The sequence below is a fragment of the Phyllobates terribilis genome, unplaced genomic scaffold (assembly GCF_046119375.1).
Source record: "Phyllobates terribilis strain yellow unplaced genomic scaffold, ASM4611937v1 Scaffold_5__5_contigs__length_657084704, whole genome shotgun sequence".
In the NCBI taxonomy this organism is placed as follows: Eukaryota; Metazoa; Chordata; class Amphibia; order Anura; family Dendrobatidae; genus Phyllobates; species Phyllobates terribilis.
This window is the reverse complement of record NW_027362765.1, coordinates 421,170,924-421,184,657: the sequence shown is the minus strand read 5'-3', so window position 1 is coordinate 421,184,657 and position 13,734 is coordinate 421,170,924. Positions and strand designations below refer to the sequence as shown.

The following is a 13,734-nucleotide window of genomic DNA, read 5'->3' as shown; positions in this document are numbered from 1 at the left end:
CACCCACAGGAACTATTCAAGTTATAACCCCCCCCCCCTCCAGAGGAACTTTTCGTTATGTGATCACCACCCCACACAGGAACTTTTCCTCAGGTTATCACTGCCTCCACCACTCACTCAATCATAGATGACCCCTCCTCCCCATGATTTAAGAGGAGGTTTGCTCGATTGTTGGGTGAGAAATGTTTGGGATAGATAGTTCCTATCAAGATTTGTTCTGGCGATCAGTAGTCTGTGTAAAGACCTTAGGGGTTGTCCATCTTTGTTTTTTTTTTGTTTTTTTTCTCTCTTACTTAAATGCATGTAATTGGGGGTAAAAATCATTTTTGACATTGGGTCTCATTAAAAAAATTTGCTCAGTTTGCCTCCTATATCATCGGTGTTTCATTGTCTATTGATGGTTGCAGAATGAGATAACCGAGAACCTGTCAGTCAGCTCGCTATTGGGGAGTTTGTAACTAATCTTTCTTCAGGCTCCTCTTATCTGATTTATGACCACATCAAAGTTGAATGTGCAGGGAAAGAAAAAACCTGTAATAGCAAAACGGTGCTAAATGCTTGGTGGAACCCAACTGCAAAAATGATTTTTAGGCACAAATATATGCAAAAAATAATTATATAACATTGATATAAAATTGTCCCCATAAGTGGACAGCGCCTTTCAGTGCCAAGAATTAGGGCTTTAGTTTATACAATGCTTCGCACAGCACCGGGGACAGTTCTCTAAAGAGCGCATTGTTCTGGCCATCTATCATAGCCCGGCAGTTCTACAGATAATGTACAGTCCTTGCTATTGTGAATTGGGGGGGGGGGGGGTGTTATCAGGGAGACATCACTGGATCTTCCTATATTTTTGTCCTTACTGTTACGCTTGCCCAATGTTTTACTCTAAACAAGCCCAAAAAAAATTGGGTTTTCCAGGCTTAAAGTACTGAGAGGTCATCAATATCTAAAGCCTGAAAAGACCCTTTGATATAACTGTTGAATTGCGATCAATTTAAGGGTTGTTTCTCAAGACTGAAAGTTATTCCCTACACACGGAATTGGGGAAACTTTCCGATTGCTAGGAGTCCAACCACCATCGCGACCCACAAGCACAACTGAATGGAGCAGAGGTTGATCAAGCGGAAAGGGGATAACTTTCAATCTTGAGAATAACCCTTTAAATAAAGAAATGGTCCAGTGTTTAGATTTTGGGGGGGTTACACATTTGTTACGCCGCCCCTCGGTACTTTTTGATTCTCAACATAATGTATCTAGTGCTGGTGGTCACACAGGCTCAGCAGCTTAGTCCTACAGCCGAGCTTTGTACTTTGGGTCATTCTCAACCTTCTCAGAAATTGAGGGAGGTCCCAGCAATCACACCTGAGAGTTGGGATCTGGAATTGCAATGTGACTTTACAACTTTGTAGTCCAATTATAGGCACTGCCCCATTTACAACTGGCTCGAGAGCTGGGTAGCCCTCTAAAGTTATAGGGAAAGTATGGAAACAGATGCACAATCAACTTTCAACTCAACCGTTTAAAGGTCTATTCCTAGAATCGAAAAAGTATCCTTTATCCAGTTATCCTCTGTCTGTCTGTACTTACAGAATGATGGGTGTCCAACCTCTGGACCTCCAGTGATGCAGAGACCAGAACTTTGAAGAGCCCCCTCTTTAAAGTAGCAGATGCTCAACATCTGCAATCCCATAGATCATGAATGGAGCAGAGGATCAATGTTCTCAAATCTATGGGGATCCCGGTGGTCAGACGCCCAGCAATCAGTAAGCTATCCTCTACTCTATGGACAGATGAGGACTTTAGAAATGTTCCTTTAACATTATCCTGCCAAAATTTGTCTACCTGGCGGAAAGATATTAAATTTTTACCCGCTGGTCCTCCTTTACGGCAAACGTTTCATATCCATCGCTGAAGTCAGGATCTAGTTCGGGACTGTTAACGAGTCTTGACGTCAATGAAACATCCTCTTGATAAACCGACGTGGATGCAAACGTCTCCTGGGCTTTATTGTGCTGTTTTATATTTGACCGGATGGCGTCTAGAACAGGATCTTCAGCTGTCGTATATTTTATGGACCCTGCGTTTCTGTCTGGACAGAGGGAATGCTGGTTTTCTTGTTCCAGAGCAGTAACTAGATTTTCGTAAGAAACTTGAGAATGGCACTTAGACTGTCCGAGAGGGGATACACAGTTTGTGGGGTTTGGCACGGGTAGACTTGACTGGTTTATATGGCCATCTCCTGAATCTTGGTCTTCACCACCTTCATTTGGGGATAGACAACTAGGTACTGATGGCCAACTTTTCAAGGTGACCATTCCTCCACCTGGTGGAGATTGGGAAAGGGATCGTCTTTCGACATTACTAACCGAGGAGGAGTGCTTATTTCTTCGATGTCTTTTTAAAGACAGTTTTGCCATTTCATCTTCCACCTTCACTCTTTCGGAGACCTCAAATCTTTCGGGGGAAGAAGGTTTGTTCCTCTCCCGTTTGTTTTTTTTTAGATGATGCCCAAAAGAGTTTGGAGAAGAACACGGCCTCTCCAGTTTGAACTCAGCTTCTCGCCATCCGTTCTGATGCTCTTCTTCTTGCACAGAGTCCGCACTGGGGCAGTAACTGGTAAGACTGACCGAGCAGTTCTCCGGGATAGTGGAGATACGGTTTGCAGGAGCTTTCTCGACTGTAGGAACTTTCATACAATTGTCCATCTTGTTGATGCCCTTCCAGAGACTCTCCCAGCCATCTACACCAAAACATACAAGTATATTATTGTCCTTTCAGTTGCCATACTGGCCTGGACAAAGAAGATAATTGATTTTTTTTTTTTTATGGTGCCTTTACATCATTACATTGATTTTATTTCAGGAAGTATTGATTAACATGCAGCAGTTTAGAAGATTTACCTTGGAAAGCACTGACAGATTCTATGGACAGTACTCTTCTGCCGATGGACGAAAGGCTTCGACAAACGGATGAGGAGGAGCAATTAATCTTTTCTTCACAAAGAGATATAATGCTCTGTATGCAGACAAGATTTATTTCTTATGAGAAACGGGAAAAAGATCAATACATTCATGCTAAAGAACACAATCCACAGCGAATATATGGTCAAAAAAATGCCCTACTATTTAAACCAAGCTTTAATGTTAAACACATATTTTCTAAGATTCATTTTTCAGGTCATTATCTAGATTTTAAAATTATCCTGAAGTGTTGCAGTTTTCACTCTGAGCCTCACAATCGGCTGACACTTTCTGCTCTGTGGAGATCGCGTTCTCAGCAGTCATCTCATTGTCACAATGAAGAGTAAACACTCATATAGGTAAAAACAGGATCCATCATTCACAAAAGGTGATGGACACAGCTGACCTCCTCCCCCTCTATGCCAAAAACACTTGGAAGCCATGGAAGTCAATTAGTCTTCTACAGATGCCAAGCAGAGAAGAGCAGCTCAAGCAAGTTGGCAGGCTGCGTAGAAAGGCAAAAAAACTTGGATATCAGCATGAGCGGCCGGGAACAGAAGATGCGAAGAGGACCAGATGGGTGACTGTGAGGAGCAGAGGCGTTGGAGAGATGAGCGATAAGGTGAGCATAAGGATTTTTTTTCTACATTTTGTGTTTATTGTGTTCTGAGGTTTGTAGAGACCACAGACCATAATAGGGGACATTGAAATTTTGCCTTATATTTTATTTCCCTATTTTCCCAGGAAATTCGATTAGCAAAGAAGTTATTCTCCGTGAATCTAATTTTGTGCGGAAAAAAAAAGGAGAATTTGAATTTAGCCTGATCTGCTCAGCTCTATTATATAACACTTCATTATTATTAAAGGGGGAATGCGGGACAATTTCATCTTTTTATTTTTCTAGGAGCCTTAGAAGTAACAGGCTACCTGCCTGTTTTGCCCAGCGCTGATCTCCGCCTGCACAGAGTGGTCACAGGCCACTTCGGCCAGTGATTCAGGGTCTTCCACGGACGTCAAGTCGACAGAGCAGCTGCTTCTCTTCCGCTCTGTTGACAGGGTGTGACTGCCGACGTCATGCTTATTGACAGCCAGCTCCCCGCTGCCTAACTGCGGGAAACCATCTGTAAATCAGCAGGACGTCGGCAGTCACACATTGTTGACAGAGCAGCCCGAATGAAGAGCTGGTCTGTCTGCACTCACAACCCATTGACACAGCAGACCGGAAGAAGAAGAGCTGCCCTGTTGACATGAAGCAGCTGAATCCCCAGCAGGAGCAGTCGGTGACCACACTGATCGGGTGCCGGGTAAAGCGGGCAGGTAGTGTTCTCTGTTAGCAACTACCTGCCTATTTGTTTTTTGGCCTTTTAGTAAAAAAAATAAAAAAATTGTCCTGGACGATCCCTTTAAATTAATATTAAAAGAAAGCTATCATCAGAAAACCACATTGTTTAAATCAGGTTTTTGTATTACATTTTTGGTATTAAAAATAAAATAAAAACAAATCTTGGACTCTCACATTGGCAACTGGGCTTTTTTTTTTTTAGATTCTATCTTCCTGTTTCAAGAAATTCACATGTACATTAGCCACAATGAACTGACGATGACCATATCTTTTGTATTGAAACATCTAATGAGCGTGTGCAAAGATCATTGTGAATAGAGGGGGAGCAGGTGAGCTGTGACATCGACTATTGTGATTGGTGAATCAAGAGTTACTAGCTTTATATAGAGGTGTTACCGGTCATAGTAATCCTGCATCTGATGATAATGAGGCTGCTGAAAATACTTCATGAAAGGACAGGAAATATGGGTCTAAAAAAGACCCACTGTCCAGTGTGAAAACTGCAAGGTCACTATTGTTTTAATAACAAATCATGATATATAATAATAAATATACATATAGTTTAAAAAAAAAAAAAAAAACGTAACAAGATTTAAAAAAAGGAATCGTAATTTCCTGATGACCGTTTCCCTTAAAGTTCATAGAGAACTGTTTTATTTAGCAGCTTGAGTGGTTTGCAAACAGTAGGGGTAGCCATGGGAATTTTAGAAATTCCTTGCGACTTTTATCCACAGCCCTCTTGACAGTTTTAGGACAGTGTATAATTTCTGGACTATAATCTCCCCCAAAGGGTATGTACATGTTTGTAACCATTTTTTTTTTTTGCTTCAATACAATTGAAAAAAAAAAAGTAAGAAAACTTTTGCGAAGAGCCTGGTTAAAAATATCCATTTTGTACTAACCTTTTTTTTTCCCCTTCTTTTCAGGTATTTAATCAAGCAGATAGACTTGCTACATATTACTATATTTTTCTGTACAATACACGTTAATTAGCAATTTGTTTATAGGTTAAGAGAAATGTAATGTGTTCTTGTTCCTTTCTTGCCCATTTTCATAGGGACTTTTTGGTGTTAATGTTTGATTTTGTTTTTCACTTCTTTTTTTCGCTTTCCAGCTCATTTTCTTAGTCTGTATGTACCTCTCTCTTTTTTAATTTTCCATCTATCCCTGTAATTATTCCTTTTCCCAGCTTCCCATATTTCCTATTAAAGCATACCTTCCTTACCCCCTATTTAGCCTTACCCTTCCCCCCTTATTTTATCTTTTTTTATCTTTAATCTTTTATCCCTTTAAATATTGTTATTTGCTATATTATTAAAAATTCAATAAAAATCATTGGAAAACAAACAAAAACAATATCCGTTTTGTGTCCACAGCTAATTTGCAGACCTCTGGTTTCTCATAATTACAGTTTGCAAATCTGTGTAGTACAGTTCTGCGGTCAAACGCTTTACATCTCTTATCTCTACAGAAGGCTATGTTCAGAGTCATTTCCATTTTTTTTTTAATTAATTTATTTATTTATTTTTTGCATGGATCCGTTTTTTTGGATGGGGAGATAAAATAATCCAGCACAGGATCTATTAAATCAGGATGGAAAGGTCCTAAAAAGTCTTACAACTGACTGCAATCTAACCACAATCAGTCTTTTTAGCTGGATCAATAAACGTAGTCAGCACAACTTTTCTATCCGGCCCCTCACCCAAAAACAAAAAAAGTAGGATTTTTTTTTTCTTTTAAAAGATTGACTTCTAGGGGAAATCTATGGTTATCTTCTATGTCATCCATTAACGGATCTGTTTTTAAAAGGGGTTTTCCCCATGAACAAATAGTCAATAATAATCAGAAGACCTTGAAATGATAATAATTTCCACAACTGGATGTATTTAAATAAATGTTCCTGTGCTGAGATAATCTTATAGATGTGCCCCTGCTGTGTACAGTGTAATGGCTGTGTCTGACTGTACAGGAACATGGTCTGATCATACCACAGCTCCTGGGCAGGGGAGGAAAGAAAAAGAGTATACAGACATCACAGCAGGGGATCACAGCTGATTCTTTATGTGTTTAAAAACAGGCAGTGAATGATTCTGTGAGATTAAAAACAGGCAGTGAATGATTCTTTATGTGAGATAAAACCTGTTTTTAAACACAAAGAATCATTTGTGATCCCCTGCTGTGATGTCTGTATACTCTTTTTCTTTCCTCTCCTGCCCAGGAGCTGTGGTATGATCAGACCATGTTCCTGTACAGTCAGACACAGCCATTACACAGTACACAGCAGGGGCACATTCATAAGATTATCTCAGCACAGGAACATTTTATGTACACACATCCAATTGTGGAAATTATTATCATTCCAAGATCTATTGATTAAACTCAACTTTTGTTCATGGGAAAACCCTTTTTAAGCCCTGCACATGCTCAGAACATCGTAGACATCTCTAGTGAAAACTAATCTGTTGCAAACGGTACAAAAACAGATGTTAAATGGAAGTCAAAAGCGTGCAACCGTATTTGCTATGTTTGTAACGGATCCAGTTTGTTTTTTTAAATGGATGACAACTGGAGATGTGAACAAAGACTTACCTACTATACATACACACACACAAACTTTTGGTCTGTACTGTAATATTATATATATATATATATATATACAGCTCAAAAAATAAAGGGAACACTTAAACAACAGAATATAACTCCAAGTAAATCAAACTTCTGTGAAATCATACTGTCCACTTAGGAAGCAACACTGATTGACAATCAATTTCACATGCTGTTGTGCAAATGGAATAGACAATAGATGGAAATTATTGGCAATTATCAAGACACCCTCAATAAAGGAGTGGTTCTGCAGGTGGGGACCACAGACCACATCTCAGTACCAATGCTTTCTGGCTGATGTTTAGGTCACTTTTGAATGTTGGTTGTGCTTTCACACTCGTGGTAGCATGAGACGGACTCTACAACCCACAGAAGTTGCTCAGGTAGTGCAGCTCATCCAGAATGGCACATCAATGCGAGCTGTGGCAAGAAGGTTTGCTTTGTCTGTCAGCGTAGTGTCCAGAGGCTGGAGGCGCTACCAGGAGACAGGCCAGTACACTAGGAGACGTGGAGGGGGCCGTAGGAGGGCAACAACCCAGCAACAGGACCACTACCTCCATCTTTGTGCAAGGAGGAACAGGAGGAACACTGCCAGAGCCCTGCAAAATGACTTCCAGCAGGCCACAAATGTGCATGTGTCTGTACAAATGGTTAGAAACCGACTCCATGAGGGTGGTATGAGGGCCCGACGTCCACAGATGGGGGTTGTGCTCACAGCCCAACACCATGCAGGACACTTGGAATTTGCCACAGAACACGAGGATTGGCAAAGTCACCACTGGTGCCCTGTGCTCTTCACAGATGAAAGCAGGTTCACACTGAGCACGTGACAGACGTGACAGAGTCTGGAGATGCCGTGGAGAGCGATCTGCTGCCTGCAACATCCTTCAGCATGACCGGTTTGGCAGTGGGTCAGTAATGGTGTGGAGTGACATTTCTTTGGAGGGCCGCACAGCCCTCCATGTGCTCGCCAGAGGTAGCCTGACTGCCATTAGGTACCGAGATGAGATCCTCAGACCCCTTGTGAGACCATATTCTGGTGCGGTTGGCCCTGGGTTCCTCCTAATGCAGGACAATGCCAGACCTCATGTGGCTGGAGTGTGTCAGCAGTTCCTGCAAGATGAAGGCATTGAAGTTATGGACTGGCCCGCCCGTTCCCCAGACCTGAATCCGATTGAGCACATCTGGGACATCATGTCTCGCTCCATGCACCAACGTCACGTTGCACCACAGACTGTCCAGGAGTTGGCGGATGCTTTAGTCCAGGTCTGGGAGGAGATCCCACAGGAGACCATCTGCAACCTCATCAGGAGCATGCCCAGGCGTTGTAGGGAGGTCATACAGGCACGTGGAGGCCACACACAATACGGAGCCTCATTTTGACTTGTTTTAAGGACATTACATCAAAGTTGGATCAGCCTGTAGGGTGTTTTTTCACTTTAATTTTGGGGGTGACTCCAAATCCAGGCCTCCATTGGTTAATAAATTTGATTTCCATTGATGATTTTTGTGTGATTTTGTTGTCAGCACATTCATCTTTGTATAGAACAAAGTATTCAATGAGAATATTTCATTCGTTCAGATCTAGGATGCGTTATTTGAGTGTTCCCTTTATTCTTTTGAGCAGTATTATATATATAGAATCATAGAATGGTAGAGTTGGAAGGGACCTCCTGGGTCATCTGGTCCAACCCCCTGCTCAAAGCAGGATTCACTAAATCATCTCAGACAGATGTCTGTCCAGCCTCTGTTTGAAGACGTCCATTGAAGGGGAACTCACCACCTCTCGTGGCAGCCTGTTCCACTCATTAATCACCCTAACTGTCAAAAAGTTTTATACATATACACATATACATACACCACACTTAGAATACTGTGTACAGTTCTGGTCTCCGGTGTATAAGAAAGACATAGCTGACCTAGAGCGGGTGCAGAGAAGAGCGACCAAGGTTATTAGAGGACTGGGTGGTCTGCAATACCAAGACAGGTTATTACACTTGGGGTTATTTACTGTGGAAAAAAGAAGGCTTAGCGGTGATCTTATTACTATGTACAAGTATATGAGGGGACAGTACAAAGACCTTTCTACTGATCTTTTTACTCTGAGGCCTGAGACAGGGACAAGGGGGCATCTTCTACGTCTGGAGGAAAGAAGGTTTAATCATAATCACAGATGGGGATTCTTTACTGTAAGAGCAGTGAGACTATGGAACTCTCTGCCGTATGATGTGTAATGAGCGATTCACTACTAAGATTTAAGAAGGGCATGGATGCCTTTCTTGAAAAGTATAATATTACAGGTTATAAATACTAGATTCCTTGATAGGGAGTTGATCCAGGGACCTAGTCTGATTGCCGTATGTGAAGTCAGGAAGGAATTTTTTTCCCCAATGTGGAGCTTAGTGTTTGCCACATGGGTTTTTTTTGCCTTCCTGTGGATCAACAATTCCTCTTGAGAAAGCTGAGAAACCTGTCCTGTGACAGCGAAACGTGCGTCGAGGTGCACCTGCTACTCTGAGGCTCCCCCCTTCCCTGCGTTCCCATCCACTTTGCGGTAAGTATATACTGTTTCCTACCGGGCAAGTGGGGTTTTCAGACATCCATTTGGGCCACTACTGCAGTGGTGAGTGTGGCTTGAAATTTTGATGGCCGCAACTTCTTCAGCATTTGGGATGGGATGCAGTGAACTTTTGGGGACCTTGGTTTAGGCACTTTGCACTTTTTTCCCCTTCTCCTACATTTATGATATTTAAAATGCATTTTTGTACCGTATATTTATCTATTAATAAACAATCTTCTTTTATAAGCCATTTATACTCCTAGTCTCTGTTTGGTTTTATATATGCTGTGAGTAGGCTGTCTGGGTAAGGCCCGGTTATCCGGGATTCTAACCCATTTTTTTTTTTGGTTATTTGACATGATGTCTGCTGTTTATAAAATGTTAGGCTATGGGATGATCTAGATGGACTTAGTCTTCCTTCAACCTTAAAAACTATGTTACCTCAATGTCTGGTCTGTCTGCTGGGTTTTCCTGTTGCATGGAGTCCAGCATGGAGCTTAAATCTTGGCAAAATTCGGTCTCGGTATCTGCGTCGACCACAAACTCTATTGCTGCTTTTAGTGTTGCACCCAGAGAATAAATATGTCCCTGTAGAAGGAAGATTATATGAGCACAACCCATTGATTTGAACACGCATTGTGTAATACTTCACTTCACCTGTGGAGGTGCTGCAGTGGAAATAATCACTAGCTGCTGGGTGGCTCACAGTCCACAGCTGATCGCAGGAGGTCTCAGCAGGGGAAACTCTGTAATCAATTTACTGTAACCTTAATTTGGCAGATACCAAAGTTCTTACACAAAGCATCCGCCCCACACGTACCTCTATAGTGTTACCAGTCAGATCAAACTCCGGAGGTACAAAGGCCCCTTCAGGATCATCTAGAAGATAAAATGTAACCCAGATTCATAATTACTCTACAGAATTCTTTGTAGTGGATATCACTCCTACTGCACATACGTTTTCCATAAATCAGATCAAACAGAAATTGTGACATCTAAAATATGCAAAAAAACACATCACAATGAATATTTCATATATGAAGAATACACAAAAAAAAAATTGTAAAAAAAAAAAAGGGTTATTCTCAAATTCTAAAGTTATCTTTAAGATAGGGGATAACTTATTGATCAATGGGGATCCTGACTGCTGGGACCCACCCGCGATCCAGAGAACGGGGCTCTGGATCCCAGGAGACCGCTGCACACATCAGCACCAGACGTCACACGTCAGGAACATGCTAAGGATGATTTCATCCCGCTTTCTGATCACGCCCCATATTCACCCAATAAGATTTGGAAACGCGCCCTGACATGGGCGGGATTTGTGTACAAACCACCCCTTTTCTACTCAGAACAAGGCAACTTTGCCAAGACTGTATCCTAAAAATTGGAAGAGACCTGGCAAATTTGGGAGATGGCATGTACAATATTTGCATTTTTTAATTTATGAATAAATTGACAGATGGGTGTCACCAGTTGGGGTGTATCCCTGCACACTGTCCAATCAGCATAAGCTCCTGGGTAACACAGTTTTGTGGAGAGGGGACAGAAATCTTTACTTAACTGCTTCTGGACCGCCCATAGACTTTTTAAACGTTCAGGTGGTCCGCCTGCTACTCAGCAGTGACGTTATAAAAACGTCACTTCAAAGTAGCACAATTACACAATATCGTGACGCTGCCAGAGCGGAGATCTGGCTGTGAAAAGGAAGCCAGAGGCCCACAGAAAGGACAGAGACAGTTTATTACTTATTAATCAAGTGATATGTACACGATAATAGGAAGCGATGACTGCGTTTCCTCCTCCATATGCAGCGGTCATGTGATCACTGTGTAACAGGAGCTGCAGGATCATAGAAGACCTCATCAGCTTTCCTATACAACCAGGAGGATGAATTTCCTCTGTAACCAGGGCTAAATATACAAACCCCAGTTACAAGGGAAAATAATAATATTGAAGTGCCAAAGTCTTTTATGACCTTATAAGCGGAACCAATGTGTAAACTAAAATAAATAAAAAATAAATAAAAATGCCACTGTCAAACCAAATCGTTGTCACTAGCCCCAACCTCGTAAAAAATAAATTGTTACAGAACGAGGAACAAATTTTAAAATGTAATTTAGTGGTCCTTTGTGATTATGTCCCATGTATTAAGACAAAAAAAGATGAAAAAAAGGACTTGAATATCTAAATCTAGAAAGAATTTTACAGCTGTTTAAACTGCATACACGGAAAAAAAAAAACTAAAAATGTGCCTGGTCAGGAATGGGAGTAAATGGCTCGGTCTTGACTACAAGAAAAATGTTGACAAGATGACAGATCCTGAGAATGTGAAGTTCTGTAACGGTAAAAACAGCGCTCCGTCCCTTACTATTACATCAGTATTCTCATGTGGGACAACTTACCCTGTGATCCTGAGAACAGGGATCTGTAGAGCCCCATGTGAATGGACTATGGCAGTCCCCATACAGCGCTCAACTATGGCAGTGCCAAAGACAATGAATGGAGCATGCGCAGCTTGGGGCACGACAGTGTCAGGTTCTCAGGATTTCTGGCGTCCAACTGCTGGTATACTGGATAACTTTTAATTTTGAGAATACCCCTTTAATTACTTATTAAAAATTATTCAAAAAATTGTGTTAAAGGTTCATAGGTTTTTAAGGCTGGAGTCTATCGAGTTCACCCTATGCCATAATAATATGTTGTAACAGGCGATAGTCAATTTAACTTTTTGGGAAGAAAAAAAAAATCACTTTTGCATTCCTAGAATTTGCAGAGTAACTCTGCATTTTGCGCTTGTATGGGAACCTCATAAAACTCGATGCCCTGTTGTCATTGGTAAAGCTGCTCAGGGACTTGGCACTAGCGGATGAAAGGAAGACTTACCGCTAAGCTGCTCCATGAAGCAGACGTTGCCGCTGGTGTTAAATGCCAGTGTGTCTGGAGTAATGCACAGCGTCTGGAAGATGGCTGCGTGAGAGATGTCCTTCATGGAATAGCAGCACTCCAGGCAGATTGCCCAAATATCCTGCTCAGCCAGACAGTTATCTCGTAGTGACAGAATATCAGCCAAGGACACGTTTTCCTGCCAAGACATTTCACAGCACTTCAGTAATGGGGCACACACTCAACGTTATTCACCGGGCGTTAAATAATGAACAACTCATAGGGTGAACTAAGAAATGAAGCTGCTCGCTATTCTCCAGTGCATATTAAATAAGTAGTAAAACATATTTTTTTATTATTTATTTTGGTCACTTGCATAGCGCCATTAAGGCTATGATCACACGCTGCGTTTTTGCAGTGATTTTGTTCACTCATAGAAAGCAATGAGTAAGTGCAAAAATGCAAGTATCAGGTATTGCTGCATTTTAAGGCTGAGTGCACACGATGTGTATTTAATGCATTTCCGCCGCGAAAACGCACTAAAAACGCTTGTTAAAGTTGTCTGCCAAGTTTCCCAATGATAATTCACATGTGCTGTGCACATGCTGCGGAAATTTCCGCTGCCGATTATCGTTGCGGGAAAAATCCGCAGCACAACCATTTATTGTGCGTAATCGCGGCAAAAACGTCACCGCTGACTTGCATTGAACCTCATAACATCCGCATGTATACATGTATGCATGTGGATATTATGCGACTCAATGCACGGATGGTACCCGGGTCTGGAGAAGATGAGACTCTCCTCCAGACCCGGGTACCATTAGTAAAAAAATAAATAAAACGTAAAAAATAAAAACATTATACTTACCTCTCCGGCGGCCCCCGGTCTCCTCTTCGGTGGCGTCCTCTGTCCTCGGCGTCCCGCGGTGTTCTGAAAGTACCAGCGGTGACGTCATTTAGTCATGTGATGGTCAAGCGACCGTTGACATCAGCTGACTAAATTACATCACCGCAGGTCCAGTGATGCTCAAAATCTCTTGGAAAAGCACTTGAAAAACACATGCAAAAACGCTTAAAAAACGCATATAAAATCTGCATGCGTTTTTTTTCTGCCAGGGAGAGGCAGAAACGCTCAGGAAAAATCTGCATCAATTCAGCATCGTGGGCACACAGCCGAAGTGAAAAAAGCATGTACAGCAGGATGTGAAACCCATTTTTTTGTGATTTTCCCATATTTAAACCATAATGTCTTGGTCTCATTACCTGAGAATGGCAGCTGGGATTAGTACAGTTTAATTAGGATTAATACAGTTTACTTTACACACATCACTAATTTAATTTAACATTGCCCAACCAAGGTGTGAAAACACGTATATTAC

The 13,734-nt window shown here is 41.6% G+C and overlaps 1 protein-coding gene across 1 annotated transcript in view; it reads right to left on the bottom strand.

The window, feature by feature from the left end:
- KNDC1 (kinase non-catalytic C-lobe domain containing 1) overlaps window positions 1-13,734 on the bottom strand; it is a 98,461-nt gene that overhangs the window by 55,181 nt on the left and 29,546 nt on the right. The window contains exons 2-6 of the mRNA XM_073685208.1: window positions 12,356-12,554; window positions 10,290-10,348; window positions 9,911-10,057; window positions 2,904-3,018; window positions 1,872-2,743 (exon numbers count right to left, since the gene is read on the bottom strand). Of these exons, the coding sequence (XP_073541309.1) occupies window positions 1,872-2,743; window positions 2,904-3,018; window positions 9,911-10,057; window positions 10,290-10,348; window positions 12,356-12,554 (1,392 nt within the window). The remainder of the gene's footprint in view (window positions 1-1,871; window positions 2,744-2,903; window positions 3,019-9,910; window positions 10,058-10,289; window positions 10,349-12,355; window positions 12,555-13,734) is intronic.